General features: G+C 47.8%; 1 protein-coding gene across 1 annotated transcript in view; it reads left to right on the top strand.

Annotated features, from left to right (window-relative positions):
- The first annotated feature begins 246 nt into the window (after window positions 1–246).
- Window positions 247–18,110, top strand: part of LOC115082185 (solute carrier family 15 member 5-like) — a 39,392-nt gene continuing 21,528 nt past the window's right edge. The window contains exons 1-3 of the mRNA XM_029586437.1: window positions 247–331; window positions 563–785; window positions 14,450–14,619. Of these exons, the coding sequence (XP_029442297.1) occupies window positions 247–331; window positions 563–785; window positions 14,450–14,619 (478 nt within the window). The remainder of the gene's footprint in view (window positions 332–562; window positions 786–14,449; window positions 14,620–18,110) is intronic.

Genomic DNA, 18,110 nt, shown 5'->3' with positions numbered 1-18,110 from the left:
GGTACTTGTATCTGGTGTGGTCACTGTTGGAAACAGGTACTGGGCTTGATGGACCCTTGGTCTGACCCAGCATGGCATATCTTATGTTATGGTTGGATATCATGCATAGCAAGGTTTAATTAGCACAAGTGCAGAACTTCTGAGGTGCAGCAGCATCTTTTTATCAAGGCGGATTCAGCCTTAGCTGTTTGGCATTCACGCAGCTTCCTTAAGCATCCAAAATGTTACCATGTCACCAATATCTGCATGCGGACTTTCCTTGAGAATCAGAACTACGAGTCCCAGCATCCAGTGGGGTCGAACCAGGACTGGATCAGCCTGGGCAAAGCGGGTAGTTCTAGAAACTGTGGACAGAATGAGCCTGGGGAAGAATGAACATCTATAGCCCATGCTAGCACGTCACATTGCTTTGTGTACCAACTTTCCGCTGACTGGTTCTACTTGCAGCACTTGTGCTGTGTGTGGGGAAGGCAGTGGACTAAGATAGCTTGTGTGTGTGTGTGTGTGTGTGTGTGAGGGGGGGGTCATGAAAACAATATTTATCCGTGTTCCCCCTTTGCAGGTACTGCCATGCTACCAGTTGTTGCTTTTCCCTTTGAAGACTTTTACCTGGACGCTCACCATGTCGCTCACACCCTGGCTGAAAGGGAGCAGAATATCCTCTTCTACATCGCTCTGATGGCGGCTTCTCTTGGCACAGGAGGAATACGAGCTATAATCTGTCCGCTCGGTGCTTACAACCTTCAGGGTTATGGACAAAAGGAATTACTGTCCTTTTTCAACTGGTTCGTACTCTGCCTAATTATTATTGCAGTATTATCTGCCTAATTATTATTACTATGAGTGTTTTCATCTTGCGTTAAGAGCTGTCGTGGAAGTTGGCACTGGGGACCTGGCTTTGAAACAGGCCTCCTGCTAGCTGCCCTTTTCCCCACTTCCCACAGCCGGCATCGTTGCTTTGCTGCTGCTGCGTAAAATAAGTGATCCCCAAAGCAGACCCCGCCACAGCAAGCCATCCTGCTCCAGACGAAGGGGCCGCAAGTCCACTCGGGGTAGGATAACGTTTAACGCCCGTCGCTTTTCAACTGTAGAGGGAATGCTCCTAAAACTTAAATAACCGCCCCATGGGGTATCCCGAATCCTGACGGGTCAGGGATCTCCCGTAGCCGCTCGGCTACCAAAAGCTCCCTAGCAACCTTCATTTGTGTGTTTCTTTAGTCAAGGCTAATTGAACAATTTTTGTGGCATCCCAATCCAAATTTTTCTGCGTGTTGTAAGACAAAACCTAAGTGTGCCCACTGAACCAAGCCTACAAACATCTGGGATTGGTTCTCATTTACAAGCATAGCAATGTTCACAAGTTTGCCAGAACGCATTAGCAGTAATAAGAGAGGGGTGCATTGTTCTGTGTGAGGTTTTCCTGTGACCCCACCACTGCAGTTATACACCAGAAGAACCTGCTGTACCGCTGAGTTTCAATGGGTGATTAACAAATTAAATTAGAGATCATCCAGTGATTTGGGTTCTTCTTACAACTAAAATGAGGCTTCTCAGATTGGAGCTCGGCTCAGCTCTGGGAGTTTCCCAGGCTAGCTCCTGTGTTCTAATGGTGGTCCTTCCACTACCACTACTACTGCTGTCTTACCCCTCCTAGAGCGGCATGCGACATACACAGCGCAGTGCAAAACACGTAAGAGCCAGTCCCTGCTCAGTAGAGCTTACAATCTAATCAAGACAAACATACAAGCAAAAAGAGACTTTGAGAATTTCATTTATTAAGAAAATAGTTAAAATAAGATTATAAAGAGGATAATCAGGAGTTATGATTTAAAAGCAGAGACTTTTCAGATGGGATTTGAATAAGGCAAGAGATGGAGCATGACACACTAACTCGGGAAGTCTATTCCAAGCATACAGTGCAACCAGGTCAGGAGTTAGCGGTGAAGGAGAAGGCATTGCATAGGAGAGACCTGCCTGATAAGCGGAGTGCATGAGGAGGGGTGTAGAGAAGAGATAGTGAGGCGCTACAGAGCGAAAGCTCGTGAAGGTGAATAACAGGAACTTGAACTGTAAGCAGAAGCAGATAGGGAGCCAATGCAGTGAATTCACAAGTGGGATTATTGACTTTGGTGAAAGATAAGTCATGCATCTGAATTTAGGACAGATTGCAGGGAGAGAGATGGATCACTGGGAGACCTGTGAGGAGCAGGGTAATAATAGTGTAAGCGGAGGAGATGAAGAGAGAGGAAAGGGTTCTGGTATGGGTGCAGTGACTTTGGTGAAAGATAAGTCATGCAGCTGAATTTAGGACAGATTGCAGGGAGAGAGATGGATCACTGGGAGACCTGTGAGGAGCAGGGTGTAATAGTGTAAGAGGAGGAGATAGAGAGAGGAAAGGGTTCTGGTATGGGTGTAGTGACTTTGGTGAAAGATAAGTCATGCAGCTGAATTTAGGACAGATTGCAGGGAGAGAGATGGGTCACTGGGAGACCTGTGAGGAGCAGGATGTAATAGTGTAATAGGGAGGAGATGAGAGAGAGGAAAGGGTTCTGGTATGGGTGTAGTGACTTTGGTGAAAGATAAGTCATGCAGCTGAATTTAGGACAGATTGCAGGGAGAGAGATGGATCACTGGGAGACCTGTGAGGAGCAGGGTTAATAGTGTAATAGGGAGGAGATGAGAGAGAGGAAAGGGTTCTGGTATGGGTGCAGTGACTTTGGTGAAAGATAAGTCATGCAGCTGAATTTAGGACAGATTGCAGGGAGAGAGATGGATCACTGGGAGACCTGTGAGGAGCAGGATGTAATAGTGCGAGGGGAGATGAGAGAGTGGAAAGGGTTCTGGTATGGGTGCAGTGACTTTGGTGAAAGAGAAGTCGTGCAGCTGAATTTAGGACAGATTGCAGGAGAGAGATGGATCACTGGGAGACCTGTGAGGAGCAGGATGTAATAGTGTAAGCAGGAGATGAGAGAGAGGAAGGGTTCTGGTATGGGTGCAGTGACTTTGGTGAAAGATAGTCATGCAGCTGAATTTAGGACAGATTGCAGGGAGAGAGATGGATCACTGGGAGACCTGTGAGGAGCAGGATGTAATAGTGTAGCAGGAGAGATGAGAGAGGAAAGGGTTCTGGTATGGGTGCAGTGACTCTTTGGTGAAAGATAAGTCATGCAGCTGAATTTAGGACAGATTGCAGGGAGAGAGATGGATCACTGGGAGACCTGTGAGGAGCAGGATGTAATAGTGTAAGAGGGAGGATGAGAGAGAGGAAAGGGTTCTGGTATGGGTGCAGTGACTTTGGTGAAAGATAAGTCATGCAGCTGAATTTAGGACAGATTGCAGGGAGAGAGATGGATCACTGGGAGACCTGTGAGGAGCAGGATGTAATAGTGTAAGCAGGAGGAGATGAGAGAGAGGAAAGGGTTCTGGTATGGGTGGCAGTGACTTGGTGAAAGATAAGTCGTGCAGCTGAATTTAGGACAGATTGCAGGGAGAGAGATGGATCACTGGGAGACCTGTGGAGGGAGCAGGGTGTAAGAGTGTAAGAGGGAGGAGATGAGAGAGAGGAAAGGGTTCTGGTATGGGTGCAGTGACTTTGGTGAAAGATAAGTCAGTGCAGCTGAATTTAGGGAGCAGATTGCAGGGAGAGAGATGGATCACTGGGAGACCTGTGAGGAGCAGGGTGTAATAGTGTATAGCAGAGGAGATGAGAGAGAGGAAAGGGTTCTGGTATGGGTGTAGTGACTTTGGTGAAAGAGAAGTCATGCAGCTGAATTTAGGACAGATTGCAGGGAGAGAGATGGATCACTGGGAGACCTGTGAGGAGCAGGATGTAATAGTGTAAGAGGAGGAGATGAGAGAGAGGAAAGGGTTCTGGTATGGGTGCAGTGACTTTGGTGAAAGATAGTCATGCAGCTGAATTTAGGACAGATTGCAGGGAGAGAGATGGATCACTGGGAGACCTGTGAGAGCGGATGTAATAGTGTGGCAGGAGGAGATGAGAGAGGAAAGGGTTCTGGTATGGGTGTAGTGACTTTGGTGAAAGATAAGTCGTGCAGCTGAATTTAGGACAGATTGCAGGGAGAGAGATGGATCACTGGGAGACCTGTGAGGAGCAGATGTAATAGTGTAAGAGGGGAGATGAGAGAGAGGAAAGGGTTCTGGTATGGGTGCAGTGACTTTGGTGAAAGATAAGTCGTGCAGCTGAATTTAGGACAGATTGCAGGGAGAGAGATGGATCAGTGGGAGACCTGTGAGGAGGCAGGGTGTAATAGTGTAATCAGGAGGAGATGAGAGAGAGGGAAAGGGTTCTGGTATGGGTGCAGTGACTTTGGTGAAAGAGAAGTCGTGCAAGCTGATTTAGGACAGATTGCAGGGAGAGAGATGGATCACTGGGGAGACCTGTGAGGAGGCAGGATGTAATAGTGTAAAGAGGGAGGAGATGAGAGAGAGGAAAGGGTTCTGGTATGGGTGCAGTTGACTTTGGTGAAAGATAAGTCGTGCAGCTGAATTTAGGACAGATTGCAGGGAGAGGAGATGGAATCACTGGGAGACCTGTGAGGAGCAGGATGTAATAGTGTAAAGAGGAGGAGATGAGAGAGTGAAGAGGGTTCTGGTATGGGTGCAGTGACTTTGGTTGAAAGATAAGTCAATGCAGCTGAATTTAGGACAATTGCAGGGAGAGAGATGGATCACTGGGAGACCTGTGAGGGAGGCAGGATGTAATAGTGTAAGAGGAGGAGATGAGAAGAGGAAAGGGTTCTGGTATGGGTGCAGTGACTTTGGTGAAAGATAAGTCATGCAGCTGAATTTAGGACAGATTGCAGGGAGAGAGATGGATCACTGGGAGACCTGTGAGGAGCAGGGTGTAATAGTGTAAGAGGAGGAGATGAAGAGAGAGGAAAGGGTTCTGGTATGGGTGCAGTGACTTTGGTGAAAGATAAGTCGTGCAGCTGAATTTAGGACAGATTGCAGGTGAGAGAGATGGATCACTGGGAGACCTGTGAGGGAGCAGGTGTAAGAAGTGTAAGCAGGAGGAGATGAGAGAGAGGAAGGGTTCTGGTATGGGTGCAGTGACTTTGGTGAAAGATAAGTCAGTGCAGCTGAATTAGGACAGATTGCAGGGAGAGAGATGGATCACTGGGAGACCTGTGAGGAGCAGGATGTAATAGTGTAAGAGGGAGGGATAGGAGAGAGGAAAGGGTTCTGCTAATGGGTGCAGTGACTTTGGTGAAAGATAAGTCATGCAGCTGAATTTAGGACATATTGTAGGGGAGAGAGATGGATCACTGGAGACCTGTGAGGATCAGGTGTAATAGTGGTAGCATGAGGAGATGAGAGAGAGGAAAGGGTTCTGGTATGGGTGCAGTGACTTTGGGTGAAAGAGAAGTCATGCAGCTGAATTTAGGGACAGATTTGCAGGGAGAGAGATGATCACTGGGAGACCTGTGAGGAGCAAGGTGTAATAGTGTAGCAGGATGAGGATGAGAGAGAGGAAAGGGTTCTGGTATGGGTGCAGTGACTTTGGTGAAAGATAAGTCGTGCAGCTGAATTTAGGACAATTTGCAAGGGAGAGAGATGGATCACTGGGAGAGGCTGTGAGGGAGCAGGGATGTAATAGTGGAAGAGGAGGAGATGAGAGAGAGGAAAGGGTTTTCTGGTATTGGGTGCAGTGACTTTGGTGAAAGATGAGTCGTGCAGCTGAATTTAGGACAGATTGCAGGGAGAGAGATGGATCACTGGGAGACCTGTGAGGAGCAGGATGTAATAGTGTAAGCAGGAGGAGATGAGAGAGAGGAAGGGGTCTGGTATGGGGTGGCAGGTGACTTTGGTGAAAAGATAAGTCGTGCAGCTGAATTTAGGACAGATTGCAGGGAGAGGAGAGATGGATCACTGGGAGACCTGTGAGGAGCAGGATGTAATAGTGTAAGCAGGAGGAGATGAGAGAGAGGAAAGGGTTCTGGTATGGGTGCAGTTGACTTTGGTGAAAGATAAGTCATGCAGCTGAATTTAGGACAGATTGCAGGGAGAGAGATGGATCACTGGGGAGACCTGTGAGGAGCAGGATGTAATAGTGTAAGGAGGAGGAGATGAGAGAGAGGAAAGGGTTCTGGTATGGGTGCAGGTGACTTTGGTGAAAGATAAGTCGATGCAGCTGAATTTAGAGGGACAGATTGCAGGGAGAGAGATGGATCACTGGGAGACCTGTGAGGAGCAGGATCGTAATAGTGTATAGAGGCAGGAGAATGAGAGAGAAGGGAAAGGGTTCTGGTATGGGTGCAGTGACTTTGGTGAAAGATAAGTCGGCAGCTGAATTTAGGACAGATTGCAGGGAGAGAGATGGATCACTGGGAGACCTGTGAGGAGCAGGGTGTAATAGTGTAAGAGGGAGGAGATGAGAGAGAGGAAAGGGTTCTGGTATGGGTGCAGTGACTTTGGTGAAAGATAAAGTCATGCGCTGAATTTAGGACAGATTGCAGGGAGAGAGATGGATCACTGGGATACCTGTGAGGAGCAGGGGTGTAAATGTGTAAGAGGAGGAGATGAGAGAGAGGAAAGGGTTCTGGTATGGGTGCAGTGAACTTTGGTGAATAGATAAGTCATGCAGCTTGAATTTAGGACATGATTGCAGGGAGAGAGATGGATCACTGGAGACCTTGAGGAGCAGGGATGTAATAGTGTAAGAGGAGGAGATGAGAGAGAGGGAAAGGGTTCTGGTATGGGTGGCAGTGACTTTGGTGAAAGATAAGTCATGCAGCTGAATTTAGGACAGATTGCAGGGAGAGAGATGGATCACTGGGAGACCTGTGAGGAGCAGGATGTAATAGTGTAGAGCAGGAGGAGATGAGAGAGAGGAAAGGGGTTTCTGGTATGGGTGCAGTGACTTTGGTGAAAGATAAGTCATGCAGCTGAATTTAGGACAGATTGCAGGGAGAGAGATGGATCACTGGGAGACCTGTGAGGAGCAGGGTGTAATAGTGTAAGCAGGAGGAGATAGAGAGAGGAAAGGGTTCTGGTATGGGTGCAGTGACTTTGGGGAAAGATAAGTCATGCAGCTGAATTTAGGGACAGATTGCAGGGAGAGAGATGGATCACTGGGGAGACCTGTGAGGAGCAGGGTGTATAGTGTAAGCAGGAGGAGATGAGAGAGAGGAAAGGGTTCTGGTATGGGTGCAGTGACTTGGTGAAAGATAAGTCAATGCAGCTGAATTTAGGACAGATTGCAGTGAGAGAGATGGATCACTGGGAGACCTGTGAGGAGCAGGTGTAATAGTGTAAGAGGAGGAGATTAGAGAGAGGAAAGGGTTCTGGTAGGGGTGCAGTGACTTTGGTGAAAGATAAGTCACTGCAGCTGAATTTAGGACAGATTGCAGGGAGAGAGATGGATCACTGGGAGACCTGTGAGGAGCAGGGTGTAATAGTGTAAGCAGGAGGAGATGAGAGAGAGGAAAGGGGTTCTGGTATGGTTGCAGTGACTTTGGTGAAAGATAAGTCGTGCAGCTGAATTTAGGACAGATTGCAGTGAGAGAGATGGATCACTGGGAGACCTGTGAGGAGCAGGGTGTAATAGTGTAAGCAGGAGGAGAGAGGAGAGAGAGAGGAAAGGGTTCTGGTATGGGTTGCAGTGACTTTGTGTGAAAGATAAGTCAGTGCAGCTGAATTTAGGACAGATTGCAGTGAGAGAGATGGATCACTGGGAGACCTGTGAGGAGCAGGGTGTAATAGTTAAGCAGGGAGGAGATGAGAGAGAGGGAAGGGTTCTGGTATGGGTGCAGTGACTTTGGTGAAAAGATAAGGTCGTGCAGCTGAATTTAGGACAGATTGCAGGGAGAGAGACTGGATCACTGGGAGACCTGTGAGGAGCAGGATGTAATAGTGTAAGCAGGAGGAGATGAAGAGAGGAAAGGGTTCTGGTATGGGTGCAGTGACTTTGGTGGAAAGATAAGTCGTGCAGCTGAATTTAGGACAGATTGCAGGGGAGAGAGATGGATCACTGGGAGACCTGTGAGGAGCAGGGATTAATAGTGTAAGAGGAGGAAGGATGAGAGAGAGGAAAGGGTTCTGGTATGGGTGCAGTGACTTTGGTGAAAGATAAGTCGTGCAGCTGAATTTAGGACAGATTGCAGGGAGAGAGATGGATCACTGGAGGACCTTGAGGAGCAGGGTGTAATAGTGTAAGAGGAGGAGATGAGAGAGAGGATAGGGTTCGGTATGGGTGCAGGTGACTTTGGTGAAAGATAAGTCATGCAGCTGAATTTAGGACAGATTGGCAGGGAGAGAGATGGATCACTGGGAGACCTGTGAGGAGGCAGGATGTAATAGTGTAAGCAGGGAGGAGATGAGAGAGTGGATAAGGGTTCTGGTATGGGTGCAGTGACTTTGGTGAAGAGATAAGTCATGCAGCTGAATTTAGGACAGATTGCAGGGAGAGAGATGGATCACTGGGATACCTGTGAGGAGCAGGGATGTATAGTGTAAGAGGAGGAGATGAGAGAGAGGAAAGGGTTCTGGTATGGGTGCAGTGACTTTGGTGAAAGATAAGTCGTGCAGCTGAATTTAGGACAGATTGGCAGTGAGAGAGATGGATCACTGGGAGACCTGTGAGGAGCAGGATGTAATAGTGTAAGAGGAGGAATGAGAGAGAGAGGAAAGGGTTCTGGTATGGGTGCAGTGACTTTGGTGAAAGATAAGTCATGCAGCTGAATTTAGGACAGATTGCAGGGAGAGAGATGGATCACTGGGAGACCTGTGAGGAGCAGGATGAATAGTGTAATTAGGAGGGAGATGAGAGAGAGTGAAAGGGGTTCTGGTATGGGTGCAGTGACTTTGGGTGAAAGATAAGTCATGCAGCGTGAATTTAGGTACAGATTGCAGGGAGAGAGATGGATCAGCTGGAGACCTGTGAGTGAGCAGGATGTAATAGTGTAGAGGAGGAGATGAGGAGAGAGGAAAGGGTTCTGGTATGGTGTTGGCAGTGACTTTGTGAAAGATAAGTCATGCCGCTGAATTTAGTGACAGATTGCAGGGAGAGAGATGGATCACTGGGGAGTACCTGTGAGGAGCAGGATGTAATGAGTGTAGAAAGGAGGAGATGAGAGAGTGGAGAAGGGTTCTGGTATGGTGTCAGGTGACTTGGTGAAAGATAAGTCATGCAGCTGAATTTAGGACAGATTGCAGGGAGAGAGATGGATCACTGGGAGACCTGTGAGGACAGGGTGTAATAGTGGTAAGCAGGAGGAGATGAGAGAGAGGAAAGGGTTCTGGTATGGGTGCAGTGACTTTGGTGAAAGATAAGTCATGCAGCTGAATTTAGGACAGATTGCAGGGAGAGAGATGGATCACTGGGAGACCTGTGAGGAGCAGGGATGTAATAGTGTAAGCAGGAGGAGATGAGAGAGAGGAAAGGGTTCTGGTATGGGTGCAGTGACTTTGGTGAAAGATAAGTCATGCAGCTGAATTTAGGACAGATTGCAGGGAGAGAGATGGATCACTGGAGACCTGTGAGGAGCAGGAGTGTAATAGTGTAAGAGGAGGAGATGAGAGAGAGGAAAGGGTTCTGGTATGGGTGCAGTGACTTTGGTGAAAGATAAGTCGTGCAGCTGAATTTAGGACAGATTGCAGGGAGAGAGATGGATCACTGGGAGACCTGTGAGGAGCAGGATGTAATAGTGTAAGAAGGAGGAGATGAGAGAGAGGAAAGGGTTCTGGTATGGGTGCAGTGACTTTGGTGAAAGATAAGTCATGCAGCTGAATTAGGACAGATTGCAGGGAGAGAGATGGATCACTGGGAGACCTGTGAGGAGCAGGATGTAATAGTGTAAGAGGAGGAGATGAGAGAGAGGAAAGGGTTCTGGTATGGGTGCAGTGACTTTGGTGAAAGATAAGTCGTGCAGCTGAATTTAGGACAGATTGCAGGGAGAGAGATGGATCACTGGGAGACCTGTGAGGAGCAGGTGTAATAGTGTAAGAGGAGGAGATGAGAGAGAGGAAAGGGTTCTGGTATGGTGTGCAGTGACATGGTGAAAGATAAGTCGTGCAGCTGAATTTAGGACAGATTGCAGGGAGAGAGATGGATCACTGGGAGACCTGTGAGGAGCAGGATGTAATAGTGTAAGAGGAGGAGATGAGAGAGAGGAAAGGGTTCTGGTATGGGTGCAGTGACTTTGGTGAAAGATAAGTCAGTGCAGCTGAATTTAGGACAGATTGCAGGGAGAGAGATGGATCACTGGGAGACCTGTGAGGAGCAGGATGTAATAGTGTAAGCAGGAGGAGATGAGAGAGAGGAAAGGGTTCTGGTATGGGTGCAGTGACTTTGGTGAAAGATAAGTCATGCAGCTGAATTTAGGACAGATTGCAGGGAGAGAGATGGATCACTGGGAGACCTGTGAGGAGCAGGATGTAATAGTGTAAGAGGAGGAGATGAGAGAGTAGGAAAGGGTTCTGGTATGGGTTGCAGTGACTTTGGGTGAAAGATAAGTCATGCAGCTGAATTTAGGACAGATTGGTAGGGAGAGAGATGGATCACTGGGAGACCTGTGAGGAGCAGGATGTAATAGTGTAAGCAGGAGGAGATGAGAGAGAGGAAAGGGTTCTGGTATGGGTGCAGTGACTTTGGTGAAAGATAAGTCGTGCAGCTGAATTTAGGACAGATTGCAGGGAGAGAGATGGATCACTGGGAGACCTGTGAGGAGCAGGGATGTAATAGTGTAAGAGGGAGGAGATGAGAGAGGGGAAGGGTTCTGGTATGGGTGCAGTGACTTTGGTGAAAGATAAGTCATGCAGCTGAATTTAGGACAGATTGCAGGGAGAGAGATGGATCACTGGGAGACCTGTGAGGAGCAGGATGTAATAGTGTAAGCAGGAGGAGATGAGAGAGAGGAAAGGGTTCTGGTATGGGTGCAGTGACTTTGGTGAAAGATAAGTCGTGCAGCTGAATTTAGGACAGATTGCAGGGAGAGAGATGGATCACTGGGAGACCTGTGAGGAGCAGGATGTAATAGTGTAAGCAGGAGGAGATGAGAGAGAGGAAAGGGTTCTGGTATGGGTGCAGTGACTTTGGTGAAAGATAAGTCATGCAGCTGAATTTAGGACAGATTGCAGGGAGAGAGATGGATCACTGGGAGACCTGTGAGGAGCAGGATGTAATAGTGTAAGAGGAGGAGATGAGAGAGGGAAAGGGTTCTGGTATGGGTGCAGTGACTTTGGTGAAAGATAAGTCGTGCAGCTGAATTTAGGACGAGATTGCAGGGAGAGAGATGGACTCGCTGGGAGACCTGTGAGGAGCAGGATGTAATAGTGTAAGAGGAGGAGATGAGAGAGGGAAAGGGTTCTGGTATGGGTGCAGTGACTTTGGTGAAAGATAAGTCATTGCAGCTGAATTTAGGACAGATTGTAGGGAGAGAGATGATCACTGGGAGACCTGTGAGGAGCAGGTGTAATAGTGTAAGAGGGAGGAGATGAGAGAGAGGAAAGGGTTCTGGTATGGGTTTGCAGTGACTTTGGTGAAAGATAAGTCATGCAGCTGAATTTAGGACAGATTGCAGGGAGAGAGATAGATCACTGGGAGACCTGTGAGGAGGAAGCAGGGTGTAATAGTGTAAGCAGGAGGAGATGAGAGAGAGGAAAGGGTTTCTGGTATGGGTTGCAGTGACTTTGGTGAAAGATAAGTCATTGCAGCTGAATTTAGGACAGATTGTAGGGGAGAGAGATGGATCACTGGGAGACCTGTGAGGAGCAGGATGTAATAGTGTAAGAGGGAGGAGATGAGAGAGAGGAAAGGGTTCTGGTATGGGTGCAGTGACTTTGGTGAAAGATAAGTCCTGCAGCTGAATTTAGGACAGATTGCAGGGAGAGAGATGGATCACTGGGAGACCTGTGAGGAGCAGGATGTAATAGTGTAAGAGGAGGAGATGAGAGAGAGGAAAGGGTTCTGGTATGGGTGCAGTGACTTTGGTGAAAGATAAGTCATGCAGCTGAATTTAGGACAGATTGTAGGGGAGAGAGATGGATCACTGGGAGACCTGTGAGGAGCAGGGTGTAATAGTGTAAGCAGGAGGAGATGAGAGAGAGGAAAGGGTTCTGGTATGGGTGCAGTGACTTTGGGGAAAGATAAGTCCTGCAGCTGAATTTAGGACAGATTGCAGGGAGAGAGATGGATCACTGGGAGAGCTATGAGGAGCAGGATGTAATAGTGTAAGCAGGAGGAGATGAGAGAGAGGAAAGGGTTCTGGTATGGGTGCAGTGACTTGGTGAAAGATAAGTCGTGCAGCTGAATTTAGGACAGATTGCAGGGAGAGAGATGGATCACTGGGAGACCTGTGAGGAGCAGGATGTAATAGTGTAAGCAGGAGGAGATGAGAGAGAGGAAAGGGTTCTGGTGTGGGTGCAGTGACTTTGGTGAAAGATAAGTCGTGCAGCTGAATTTAGGACAGATTGCAGGGAGAGAGATGGATCACTGGGAGACCTGTGAGGAGCAGGATGTAATAGTGTAAGCAGGAGGAGATGAGAGAGAGGAAAGGGTTCTGGTATGGGTGCAGTGACTTTGGTGAAAGATAAGTCATGCAGCTGAATTTAGGACAGATTGCAGGGAGAGAGATGGATCACTGGGAGACCTGTGAGGAGCAGGGTGTAATAGTGTAAGAGGAGGAGATGAGAGAGAGGAAAGGGTTCTGGTATGGGTGCAGTGACTTTGGTGAAAGATAAGTCATGCAGCTGAATTTAGGACAGATTGCAGGGAGAGAGATGGATCACTGGGAGACCTGTGAGGAGCAGGATGTAATAGTGTAAGAGGAGGAGATGAGAGAGTGGAAAGGGTTCTGGTATGGGTGCAGTGACTGGTGAAAGATAAGTCGTGCAGCTGAATTTAGGACAGATTGCAGGGAGAGAGATGGATCACTGGGAGACCTGTGAGGAGCAGGATGTAATAGTGTAAGAGGAGGAGATGAGAGAGAGGAAAGGGTTCTGGTATGGGTGCAGTGACTTTGGTGAAAGATAAGTCGTGCAGCTGAATTTAGGACAGATTGCAGGGAGAGAGATGGATCACTGGGAGAGCTGTGAGGAGCAGGATGTAATAGTGTAAGCAGGAGGAGATGAGAGAGAGGAAAGGGTTCTGGTTGTGTGCTCAGAAAGGAAGGGACAGATTTTGGTGATGTTATAAAGAAAGAAACACATTTTAGCAGTGTTTTGGATGTGTGTAGAGGAGGAAAGAGAGGAGTGGAAGATGGTCCCAAGGTTACAGGCTGGGGGAACTGGGAGGACGATCCTGTTATCCACAGAAATAGAGAAAGAGGGGAAGTGGATTTGGGGGGGTGGGGGGAGGTAAGGAGCTCTAGCTTAGCCATCTGGAGTTTAAGATCAGCATTTGGCACTGGATTGGGACTGAATCCCTGATGACATTTCTGGCAGAGAGGTGAATATTAAGTTAAAGTCCAGTAAATGGTTTAGATCTCATCCAAGTGCCAAAGAGTCATATAAAGCAGCTCTGAGCTGGGAAGGGAGCACCTTCCACCTTCTCACCTGCCCAAAGGACGTAAAATTGTACTTTTCCTTCTGTTCTTTGTCTTCATCCTTAATTTGCAACCTCATTTTGATGAGCGGAGGCCCCGAGGGCTAGGACTGAGCAGCACTCATTGGTGAAAGCCAGCTTGGGAGATTTTATTGTCTTGGTGTCTGAGTCCCTCCCACTTGTATTTAATCAGCGGTGTTTTTATTCAAAGTGACATTTCTCTGTGTCGCATGCGAGGGAGACACAGAGAAGCAAAAATACCTCCCAGCAGAATCCCAGTGGGTCATTGCATTTTATTTTTATTTTTTATTTATTTGTGTTTTTCTGTACCGGCATTCACGGAAGTTCGTATCATGTCGGTTTACATAAAACAAGGGGTGAGCAATACATTATAACGTACATAACTAAAACATAAGAGTATACATTACATAATAATAACAAGTGCATGGAAGAAAAAGTTACAATAAAACAGGGGTTATTCTAACTGGGAGTAGAGTAAGAGGAAAGATAAAAGTTTAACAAGAAGTAAACGTTGCAGTGATTGGTTGGTAGTTTAGCCTTGGTGCTTTGAAATTAAATTAACCACGCTAGCAGAAGGTTTAGTTCGGGAGTGAGCGAGTGAGTAGGCATTCAGTCTGAACTCCATGTGAACCAGAAAGAAATCAGGCCCTTGGAGTCAAACCAAGGCAAGCTGCCAAGCAACTCCGAGCAAACAGAGATGCTTGCTCAAATGAAAAGATTTAGGAGTGTAATCCACCCTGGCCAGAGGCAGAAGATAAAATCCATTAAATAAACTTCATAAATCAGCCTTTGCTTCGTAATCTGACTCAATATGGCTCTCTACATCTGGACCAGATGTCAACGTTTCCCACTGCATGCTCTTTTGCCGTAAGTGCCGTTCACTTGGCTTGTCCGTTAAACGCATTATTTGCTGCTGGCTTGCTTTAGGTTCCATTGGTTGGTGAGCCTCGGCTCGTTCATTGTCTTTGTGGGCATCGCTTACGTACAGCAGTCTGTGGCGAAGAACCTTGGCTTCCTGATTCCTGTCGTGTCCGTGGTGATGGCCCTGATCACCATCCACATGGTGCGCAATGAACTCATTTACCAGCCCAAGAAAGGTGAGAAGTCTATAACAGTTTTAGCATGCAACAGCAGCAGCTGGGAGGCCGGAATTTAACAAATATCTTGTAAACAAATGCATTCATTTTTTCTTTTGCACCAAAAAGTTGGAGCTGCCTATGGCATCAGTTTGTACCTCATTATTGAGTACCCCCTGCAAAGATGGGACCCAGGAGGAGGGGGAGGCTTTGAGGGGGGGGTAACTGTTACAGCTATGGCTGCTGTGCAACCGCCTCACCACCAGGGGTCCCTCAAGAGCAGGCTCTCCTGCCTGGCCCAGTCCATCTTCCTTGTTTTCTCTATGTTCTGGGCTTCCCCTTATAACCCTGCCTGGCAGTTCCCTCGGTGCTTCGGCATCGAGCTCGCTTGGGCTCCCTGTTCTAGCCTTCTGCCTTGCCTTGCAGTGTGTGTGGCCTTCGGGCCTTCTGCCTTGCTTTGCCTTGCCTTGCTGTGTGTGTGTGGCCTTCGGGCCGTCTGTCTTGCTTTGCCCTGCCTTGCCATGTGTGTGTGGCCTTCGGGCCGTCTGTCTTGCTTTGCCTTGCCTTGCTGTGTGTGTGTGGCCTTCGGGCCTTCTGTCTTGTCTTGCCTTCTGTGTGGCCTTCAGGCCTTCTGTTTTGCCTTGCCTTGCCGTGTGTGTGTGGCCTTCGGGACCTCTGCCTTGCCTTGCCGTGTGTGTGTGGCCTTCGGGCCCTCTGCCTTGCCTTGCCGTGTGTGTGTGGGCCTTCGGGACCTCTGCCTTGCCTTGCCGTGTGTGTGTGGCCTTCGGGACCTCTGCCTTGCCTTGCTGTGTGTGTGTGGCCTTTGGGCCCTCTGCCTTGCCTTGCCGTGTGTGTGTGGCCTTCGGGCCCTCTGCCTTGCCTTGCCGTGTGTGTGTGGCCTTCGGGCCCTCTGCCTGCCTTGCTGTGGTGTGTGTGGCCTTCGGGCCCTCTGCCTTGCCTTGCCGTGTGTGTGTGGCCTTCGGGCCCTCTGCCTTGCCTTGCCGTGTGTGTGTGGCCTTCGGGTCCTCTGCCCTTCCGTGTGTGTCTGTGTGGCCTTCGGGCTTTCTACCTTGCTATAAGGTTCCTTGACCCTGCCCGGTCTCTGACTCTGCTTGCCTGCCGCCTGCCCTGACCCAGCCTGGACTCTGACTCTGCTTGCCTGCCGCCTGCCCTGACCCAGCCTGGACTCTGACTCTGCTTGCCTGCCGCCTGCCCTGACCCAGCCTGGACTCTGACTCTGCTTGCCTGCCGCCTGCCTAGTCCCAGCCTGGACTTGGACTTTGTCCCAGCCAATACCCTGCCCCACATATTCACAGCCATCCCTGTCTCTCTCCACATGGAGCCACCCCTTTGGGTGGTGTTCACGACACCGGACCATAGCTCAAGCGTAACACTTATTTTGGCGTCTGGGGGGGTCCTAGGCAAGCCCCCAGCCAAAAAGGAAGTGCAGGCAGCATGATTTCAAGAAGTGAATGATGTCACTTCCTGTTTTGTGCTGGAACCACAATAGGATTAAAGAGTGAAAAAAAACAGGCAAATCAAAAATTAAATAAAATTTACAAAATACACAATCGGAGGATGGGGGAACTAAATAAAGCCCTCATGAATGTTTGATAAGCCCAAGTGAACTTTAATTATCATGGCACAATTAAACATTAAAACACTAAAAACAACTCAAAATAAATATAGGGAACATGTGAGAGGGTATCCAAAACCTCTAACCTGGAGTCAGATGGGGTTTTTGAGGGTTTTGAAGGGGCAAAATGACCTGTGATTCCAGTGCTCTTTCAAAGCGATTCATATCCTGCTAAAACCGATAGCTGGATAATTACATACCTAGATAAGTTCAAAACGCGCTACTTAGACAGACAAGCAGCTCTTTTCATACTTATCTGGCTAAGTAGCCATTGCTGCTACTTATCCAGATAAATCAGAATATAGCCAGATAAGTGCTGCTACTTAGCCAGATCAATCAGAATATAGCCGGATAAGTGCTGCTACTTATCCAGATAAATCAGAATATAGCCGGATAAGTGCTCCTTCTTAACCAGATAAATCAGAACATAGCTGGATAAGTGCTGCTACTTATCCAGATAAATCAGAACATAGCCGGATAAGTGCTGCTACTTATCCAGATAAATCAGAATATAGCCGGATAAGTGCTGCTACTTATCCAGATAAATCAGAACATAGCCGGATAAGTGCTGCTACTTATCCAGATAAATCAGAACATAGCCGGATAAGTGCTGCTACTTATCCAGATAAATCAGAATATAGCCGGATAAGTGCTGCTACTTATCCAGATAAATCAGAATATAGCCGGATAAGTGCTGCTACTTATCCAGATAAATCAGAATATAGCCGGGTAAGTTCTCATTTATCTAAGTAGTGGCAAAGGCACTACTTAGCTGGATAAGTTTAGCCAGATAAGTGTGCACAAGTGTTACACCCATGTACTTGTACTTCCAGTTTTCAAGGGATATGTGAGTAGATTTTACTTGCATTATTTAGACGCATTTACCCCCTGTAAATTGGCTTTTACATGCAAAAGTGAGTGGAGTCTATAACATGCGCACAACAATGAAATAACCACTTTTACCAATTAGACTACTGGTTCACCCAGCTTGTGAAAACCCTCCTGGCCTTCCAGCCTGAATTTCACCAGACCCCTCACCCGGTCATTTTTCACTTGTAAGAAGTTTATGCTCACTTACACCAGATATTGAGCAGGAGCGAATACATTGTGAGTAAGCAATTTTCTCACGTAAATGTTGATACCCCCATCCCGTCCCTTTTTTACACTCGCGGACCCTGATTTTCGTGTGCTATGTTGAGGTTTTTAAAACAGAATATACTCGCCAACAACAACACTATTTTCTGTGCGTAAGCGCCATTCTGTACGAGCACAGCTTTTGAAGTTTCACCTTTGAGTAAAGCCGAGACACAGAAAAGAGAGAACAGAAGGTCCTAGCACAAGACTACATACACTGAGACAACTAAAAGAGAAAGCGGGGAGCAGAAGAGAGACAGCGTAAAGAAAGACGTACAGAGGCAGACACCTAGAGAACAATGATTTCTCCTTATCTACCACTGCCAACAGCCAACACGGGAACACCTGGGAAAAGAGGTTCAAACACGGAATCAAATTCTTTTTTCTGTGCCAGAGCTGAAGGCGTATTCATCTGACAAGTGTTTGCAGAACGGATTCTTAAGTTTTAAAGGGTTTGCGTAGCATCGTATTTGTGGCCTTCTGTTTACAACTTCTTGTTAATAATAATATGCAATTGTCTGAATGTGCTTTAATCCTACCTTATTGCTATTTCTGAGTTCTGCCTTCCCTCTCTACCCCTGAGGCTCCGGTTGGGTGGGTTCCAGGCCCCGTTTCCCAGCAGGAAGGAGAATTCATTTTCCGGCCCTCACTCTGGGATGCTACTCAGTTTAGTGAACTCTGCCAGAAACATCTCAAACCCATCACACACACAACTGACACCTTAACCATCGTAAGGGGCAGA

The sequence above is a fragment of the Rhinatrema bivittatum genome, unplaced genomic scaffold (assembly GCF_901001135.1).
Source record: "Rhinatrema bivittatum unplaced genomic scaffold, aRhiBiv1.1, whole genome shotgun sequence".
NCBI classification, from domain to species: domain Eukaryota; kingdom Metazoa; phylum Chordata; class Amphibia; order Gymnophiona; family Rhinatrematidae; genus Rhinatrema; species Rhinatrema bivittatum.
The sequence above is the reverse complement of the archived record's forward strand: the minus strand, read 5'-3'. Positions and strand labels throughout refer to the sequence as shown.